The sequence below is a fragment of the Hirundo rustica genome, chromosome 18 (assembly GCF_015227805.2).
Source record: "Hirundo rustica isolate bHirRus1 chromosome 18, bHirRus1.pri.v3, whole genome shotgun sequence".
In the NCBI taxonomy this organism is placed as follows: Eukaryota; Metazoa; Chordata; class Aves; order Passeriformes; family Hirundinidae; genus Hirundo; species Hirundo rustica.
In genome coordinates, this window is record NC_053467.1 from 8,537,522 (window position 1) to 8,545,255 (window position 7,734).

Consider the following 7,734-nt stretch of genomic DNA (forward strand, 5'->3'; position numbering starts at 1 on the left):
AGAGGTACAGGCCAAAGTATGAAGGTCACCATGGTTTTTACAAGCCAGTCTCCTTTGTGACAGGTAAATCTGCAATCCCTGCTGATACATCAGTGACAGCAATGGGTCTGGCACCAGCACCACGTTGTGAGCTGGATGCAGGAACTCCCACAGCTCCAACAGCCCAGCAGGGCAATCCTGGCAGTGACTCACTGAGATTGCTCTGCACAAAACAGTATTGTTGCTAACAAGACGTATAGCACTGTAGATACAGACTAATTATCTGCTGCCCTTTGTAACTTTATCATAATCCAGCAATACCCAAGCTCCAGAGAGGTCCCAGGGACCATCACCAGGCTCCAGTCAGGGAGGGAACCATTTGCCAGCAAGTGTAGGATAGGGAGCAGCAGACCTGCTCCACACTAATAAAAGCAAGAGTGACATCATCTACATTAGCAATAACCCATTTAAAGAGATCTTTGTTAGCAGCACACAAGAGTGAATTCTTCACGAAGCACACCTGATCTTCCAAGGATTGCCAAAGAGTTCCACCCAAATCCACTTTTCTACACATTTGCACTTGAAAATAAACTTGGAAGCACACAAAAGGTGACTAACACAGGAGACAAAACCAGATTCTTCTATCAGGTTCACCTAGCAGAATGAAGGAGTTATGTTTTTTGTTTGGTATTTGAGTTTATTCCCCTCCACCCATAAAGATGGAAGCAAAGCCAATGGGAACACTGGGAGAATTGCCTATACATCAGAACTTCCCCCCACCTTTTATTAATAATTGGACCACAGCATGTCACTTAAGTCATGTTTCTGAAACATCTAGCCCTGAACTCTGACCTCTCCTGCACCATCATTGGAGCTAGAGACACTCAGTGAGCTGAGACAATATCGTTATTCCAGCACAGCTGACTCCTGGGAGGTTCAAGTTAAATAGCTCAATCCAAGTTTTCCTAAAAAGCTGAAAAACAGAACTACAGTTCTTCCTCTCCACTCACAATACTCTTCCCCCTCCAAACCCCACTGTGCACAACCCCTTTGAGGGACAAAAGGGGTTCCTATAAGTGATGACTTCAGAAATAAAGGGACAGCTGATTCTGAGGCAAAGCCTTCAGTTTTGCTCTATAGGGCAGGCAACTGCTTCAAAGCATTTCCTATGCTCTATCCTAAGGGTACCTGAACATGTACAGAACTGGTTAACTGCTGTACTTACCTCTCTCCTCTAAACTATTACTTACAGTTAAGAAGCACTACTAGTCTTAAATATTTCTCTAAGAGGCTGAAGCTGGTTTAGCTCAGTTATGCACAGGGTAAGATGAATCAGATTTCTATAGGAAGTACCTGGAGAGAAGAAGCAGTTCTTGGTCCTGTAAGAGAAGGCTGCTGTATGCAGAAATCAGAGCTTGGGGTGACCAAGCTGTTTAAAATCCACTCCCTTCAGCAGTGAATCTCACAGTTTAGACCTGCATTCATGCCATTATCTGTTTTCGACTAAGTTTTACTTACCCCATCACTCAGCTTTTAAGTGAGCGAATGACACAGTTCAATTTGATGTACTGATAACACTTTATTTAACTTCAATTAAGTCTTCTTAAAAGCCTGTTCAGTGTATTTATTACTGTAACAGGTCATGTAGAAGGTAAGAGGTTATGGGAGGCCTGCAGAGCAGTGGCTCAAGGCTTTGTGAGAGGCCTGAATTGCTCATATACATTCTTTCCCCAGACAAGGACAGAAACAGGAAGTATTTACAAGTATATCTCAAAAAAGGAGGTTTACATTTAGAAATTCACAGATTCTATATAGAGTTTGAACTGTTCAAGTATGTTTCAGTTGGACAAAGTGCTACAGGACACAGAAAAACCAGTAAAGGCAAGAGGAACAATTAAGACAAAGAGGTGGCAGTCATTTGTGTGCTAAACCACTTGTAGGTCACTGCAGTACATGCAAGACCTAGAAGTTGAAAGAATTTGGGGTACTGTCCTGGATTTGGAAAGTGTAGCTGTCAGCAGTAGAGTCTGGTACCACATTTTGGTCTTCCTCCTCCTAGAAGGAAAGAAGAGTGTTGAAATAGCAGTAGCATTTGAATCTAGTGGTCAGTGCTGGATTAGAAAATAAAAGTGGAAGAGACCCCTGAAGCCACTTACTTCTGCTGAGAAATACTTCTCAATGATGGTGGATGAGGCTCTGTACACTTGTTCGTTTTCATGCGACTGGAGAGCTTCAATTCTATCTAGACCTCCACACTCCTCAATCATGAGGCAAAGCTTTTCAGTCTCATTAATCTTCTCAGCAGCCTGCAACAGAAAAGTGTGGAATAACCTCTGGAAAGATATATGGCAGCAGCTACTGAAGAGCCATTAGCAACAATATGGACAATAATCAAGTATATTGCAACCACATACCAAGAAGATGTTGGAAACTGCATCCAGGATAACAAGTACGGTTTTGCTGTCTTTAGTTGAGAGAAGATTCAGCAGGGGTTCAAGAACACCAGCCTGAACAAGGTACACAATCTGGTCAATTGTTCCACCACTTGTGTAGTTTGTCACAGCCCACACAGCTTCCTTCTGAGATTTGAAATCCCCCTGCAAAGGTAAAAGCAGAGTGTTTGAACACAGACAAATAATAGGAAAAGGCTCAACATAGTAAATATAGGCTTTGTTTACCTTCCTCAGAATACCAATGAGATAAGGCACAAGGCCATGGTCTACGACTCGCTGGATCTGATCCTGACGCCCAGCAGTGATGTTGGACATTGTCCAGGCTGCTTCTTTCTGAATGTTGTTTTTATGATGAGAAAGGAGACTTGGAAAGACAGCCAGTGCTCCTGAGTCAATAACAATCTGTGTCTGCTCATCAGTACCAGTGACAATATTTCCTATGGCTCTTAGTGAAGGAGTCTGAAACAAAGATGAAGAGAACACTTAGGAAAATTGTTCAAAATTTTTAGATTACAGCAAACGCAGCTATACTTGACGCATTCTAACCCTCCCAGTTAGCAGCATGACCTGCTATGTACAATGGGGTTTGGGCTCCTCGTTAGCATTCCACAGGCAGACACTAATGTCTGCATGCAGAGACTGCACACCTTCCAAGGCCAGTCTGCAAACAACCACCTGTGAGAGCTTAGGGAAACTACCTGCTAAATACTAATGCAGTTTTATTATGCTCTAATTACAGCACACTTATGAACACTGTCCCTAGAATTTGGATCTGCAACAGCAATTTAAAGGCCAGCTTTAGGGAATGTTGACTGTTGTGCTGGCCTGTGAGGTAAATCCAATGATTATACAAAGCAGCTTGATAGTCATCACCAGCAGCAGTCTGTCCTGTGTGGGACAGCACCCAGGCAGGAGAGAAACTAATGTCTCACTTCACAAAAATTAGAACAGGCAACTGACTCATGTATGAAAAGAGCCATTCAGTTCCATAGATGCTACTCTCCCAAACTGCAGTTCTAGCCATGATTCAAACCAAGCAACAGCAGCCTGCATATCCAATCACTTACCATTATTGGCAGCTCACTGCATCCCAGGAGTCTCACAAGTTGTGGCACCAATCCAGTTTTCACAACAACTTCTATCCTGTCATTGGAACCGTCTGTGAGGTAGGAAATTGCCCAGCATGTGTCTGCCAACACCTCAGGGTCGTCGTGGTGCAGGAGCCGGACAAGGGTTGGAAGGATCTGCTGGATGGCTTCTATGGGAGGCGCAGGATTCTTATTGCGACACAGGTTTGAGAGGGTCCACGTAACATTGCGTAAATACCCAGACTGCAACGGTTGAAATAAGTGGTTAGCAATAGTTTAGCTAGGTTCTACTCAGCAACTGACACTCAGATCATCCTGAACACTTACAGCCAGGGAAGACAGGTCAGGAACAGCAAGGAGACTCAGCAGTGGCTCGATTGCACCATATTTAATTACCAGGTCTCTGTAGGCAGAACCATCCCCTGGGAAAAAAAAAAACCAAGGCAAAAAGCCAGGTAAAGACCAGAATAAAAGGGACATGCGTACACAGAACCACTGTGTGTTAGAGGATTACTTCTTCTACTCATTAAGAAAGGCTGGATAAATTAAGAAGAAACAGGAGGACAAGAGGACTACTGCCATGGTTAAGTCACATGACTAGCATGTTCAGGCAAGCTACCGAGCTTCACCTTGTGTTGAAAGAAGAGGTAATGGAAAGTGTTTTCCATACAGCTTTTCCTAAGAGTTCATAACCATGCAAGGCCATACATGTTTCTTTGGAGACAAATCTAAGCCCTAACTAGAACAGAGCTTTCCCCACAATATGGGACTTGAAATGAATTAAAATCACCAGCGGCATGATTGGCTGCTACAGAATAATGCTGATGGCATGTCAGAGTTTGACTGAGAATTCTATTGCAAGGTATAATAAATACCTTATAATTGATTTTAAAACTCTAAGGACAAACTTTAGGAAAGCTCAGTCAAACAATGCTTTTAAGCAAGATAGTATTCTTTTTGTGAAGATTCACTTCTCTAAGGCACAGCCACTGGAAACCCTAATACAGCAGGTACATTATTTAACCATATTATTTATTTTGACCAATTTTTAAAGACTGGATCCAACACTGGCAGACCAAGTAATCCTGAGAGAAGCATGAGAAACTTCAGTATATCAGTACTTCCCCATCAGCAAGCAGATGTTGCAAAGCAAGGAATATTGGCCATCACACACACAAATATTTCAGTCACTGCTTCCTGCCTTCCCCCTTTTAGTCAACATACAGAGCAGAGTTCACTGCTGAGTCACAAAAACGCAGAAGCGTCCGAAAAATGTTTGTGTTGTAGCATGATTAGAGATTCAGCAAACCTGAGCTGAAACCTGAAGCAGTGCCCACAATACAACCCACAGGTTGCGCCAGGCATTGCATGAGGTCTGAAGACAAAGGTTCCTGCAGCTTGCTCTGCAACCCAGGGCATGCCATGACTGGAAAGCCATTGGGGCAGAGCTCCTAAAGCAGCTCAGCAAAGGGCATAGCACAGCAGGAGTGATGTCCTCCCACCTCAGAAAAGGACACAGGTCTGAATTAGAATTATGCAGCACATGGACTTACCTGCAATATTCCCCAAGGCCCACACAGCCTGCTCACTGATGTGAGTGTGTGGAGAGGCCAGCAGGGAAATGAAGGCTGGAATTGCCCCTCCATCCACCACTGCCCTGGTTTGCTCTGACGTGCCAGAGGCGATGTTGGTGAGTGCCCAGGCAGATTCAAACTGGATGGGACTGCAGTCTGCTCTGCCCAGGAATGAGACAAACTTTGGGATCAAACCAGCCCGAATTATGTTGTCTATTGGGGGTTGCTTCTCTCTTGACAGGAGTTTCCTAAGGAGGAAGGCAAACAGGAAGCATTATTTCTGCCCACAGACATCTGAACAACCAATTAAAGTCTTAAAAGCACCATATAAAAAAAAAGTTTAACATTGTCTTAACATTCAGAGAAGGCCACACAACACAACATGAAAGAGAAGTGCAAACAAGCTGAACACTGGCTTCCTAGGCCTCTGTTAACATATATTCCCTCTGTGAGGGGTTCTATTCAGACTCTGAAGTAGAGCAGATCTGCAGGAGCCATAACACATCTGAACTGCTAGAGGCTTCTCAGCAGAGAGAGGTTAATGACTGAAGAAGCAGCACTTGCAGCAATATGCAAGCTTATTAAAGGATATTTTAGATTTGGAAAGAGAAAAACTTGGCAGACTTCAAACCCCAGTTATCTTACTGTTCACATTATTCTAAGGTGGAGTACCACACTCATTCACATCAGACCCAAGTGTTAACAGTTTAAAAGGTACCTTTACTTTGCTATAACAAAGGGTTTACTATAATTACTCCTTCAAATGGAAGGTGACCACTTAAATTTGCCAACACTAGAGCAAATTACTTCTTCCTATTAAAATATTCAGGCACTTTAAATATTCAAAAGCCACAGGGTTTCAGTAAAACTATGCATAAGTTATGGGTACCTCAGCATTGCATATATGATAGTGTTTGTTGAAATACTGCCTGATAAAGACACAACCAGCCACTTAGGCTCATAAAGTCAGTTCTCTCACCTTGCCTAGTTATTGGCTTGCACAGCCAAGTTGGTTTCCTCTGTACTACTTACCTGGCAGCTTGAGTAGCCTGTAGTTGAAGCTCCATATTATTACTATTAACTCCTTTGACTATTTCTTCAACTGACCAGTGTGCCAAAACCTGTACAAGAAAACATTATGAGTGTTTCACTGGGAGAATCATGTGTATTCCTGACCACAGAGAGCTCTTACACAATACCATGAATAGGCCCCAATTTACAGCCACTTCCCTTAGTAGTACGACCACGTGATATTTTAAAACTTCTTTACAGCTTCATCTACAGTTATCTGAACTGCTGAAAGATTTTTTTAACCAAGTGCTTCATAGCAGTTACACTAGGCTTAAAATGGAGCTGCAGCCAGTTGTGTGTAAAGGTGCTGTCCATTAGAGATGATAATACGGGCCTGAGTTATTAATGCAGATGTCCTAGTGCTGTCCTGCCCTCGAGAAGGGATTCATGCTGGCCTAGCTGCAGGCTATATTAAAACCCTCCAAGTGTGTCTATTCCAAGCACCCACTCACCTGGTTGCCTCTGTTTTCCTGAAGGGGAGAAGTAGCATCGTCTGGTAAAGTGCTCACATTTCTTCTTTTAAGCATCTGGTCATCTTTCTTAGCTTTTCTCAGCTCTACATTGACTTCAATGCGCCGCCTTCTCATTTCCTGCAGGATAAATGCTCAGAGTAAGTTCTTGGCTTTCAAAACTTATACTGAAAGAGACAATATCTGGCTAAAGTAGTAATTGCACCAAGAGTACTCACTGTGCTGTCCTTTCCTTTGTTCTTGAATCTGTTCAATCGAGCTGACGGCGTATTGGCATTCTCATTAGTAGACATCTTGCTTGTTATATTTTTGAGCAGGACAGACAGAAACAAGCCTGAAAACAGAGCAAAGAAACAGCAAATTTACTCCACAAAAGTTAGATTCTAAAAATTGGATCCATATTCAAGAATGAGATGCACTTGTTTGTATTAATACTGTAACAGCATCTGAGTTGATCAACAGCTGTCTCTTTAAACCGCCAGCTCTTACAACAAGCTCTAGCATCAACACAAACTCAGAAGACATACACAATCTTAAGACACTTTAATTCAAATACTATTAGTTATTATTTTCAGAAGCAAAATAGATTTTCCTTTCCCCAGTCCACAAACACACGCTGCTAAATTCTGTTTTCACTGTCACATACCTGTGCTGGATCCTTCTCAGACCCACCCCGACCTTTTTGGACGGGAACAGCGAGCTCTCGCACTAGGGAGGACCCCGGGGGGGCGTTTGCCGTGCGAGTGCGGCCAGCAGCACATAACAACGGTACACGGGTAACGAAGAAAACCCCTGCACCTCCGCCACCCCCAGCGTGATCCACTGCATAAAAATTGGCTTCGCTCCGGCCACAGCCCCGCCAGAGCGACAACCCGCGCAAGGATACACCAGCCCTAGTGAAGAGAGAGGAGACGCGGGAGGCTCCAGAGAGAGACCGCGGCAAGGACTGCAGGCAGAGCACGGCACTTTCCAAAAGGGCAGCGCAAGGCCCGCGTCCCCGATGCCCCAGTCCCGGCTCCCACTCCCAGCCCAGCCCCGCACCTCGTCCGGGGACACCGCCGCTCGCTCTGCTGCTGCCGCACGCTGCCACTGCCCACGG

The 7,734-nt window shown here is 44.1% G+C and overlaps 1 protein-coding gene across 2 annotated transcripts; it reads right to left on the reverse strand.

The window, feature by feature from the left end:
- Positions 1-1,538: 1,538 nt before the first annotated feature.
- KPNA2 (karyopherin subunit alpha 2) lies at positions 1,539-7,734 on the reverse strand. Of its 2 annotated transcripts, none has more exons than XM_040081401.2 (11): positions 7,677-7,734; positions 6,854-6,969; positions 6,618-6,755; positions 6,127-6,215; positions 5,074-5,342; positions 3,848-3,942; positions 3,500-3,763; positions 2,658-2,891; positions 2,394-2,576; positions 2,136-2,285; positions 1,539-2,034 (listed from the first exon to the last, which is right to left on the reverse strand). In XM_040081401.2, exons 2-11 carry the CDS (start codon positions 6,926-6,928, stop codon positions 1,942-1,944), a joined length of 1,590 nt encoding a protein of 529 aa, XP_039937335.2. In that variant the 5' UTR covers positions 6,929-6,969; positions 7,677-7,734; the 3' UTR covers positions 1,539-1,941. The 2 variants fall into 2 exon arrangements, with proteins under 2 accessions (XP_039937335.2, XP_039937336.1); XM_040081402.1 differs by having other exon boundaries at positions 7,282-7,695.

Coding starts and splice junctions, on each gene's coding strand:
- KPNA2 (XM_040081401.2), bottom strand. CDS start 6,928: ATGTCTACTAATGAGAATGCCAATACGCCGTCAGCTCGATTGAACAGA. Junction 2,892..3,499: donor GCAGTGAGCTGCCAATAATG/GTAAGTGATTGG, acceptor TCTTTGTTTCAG/ACTCCTTCACTAAGAGCCAT. Junction 2,035..2,135: donor AGAAGTATTTCTCAGCAGAA/GTAAGTGGCTTC, acceptor CTTTCCTTCTAG/GAGGAGGAAGACCAAAATGT.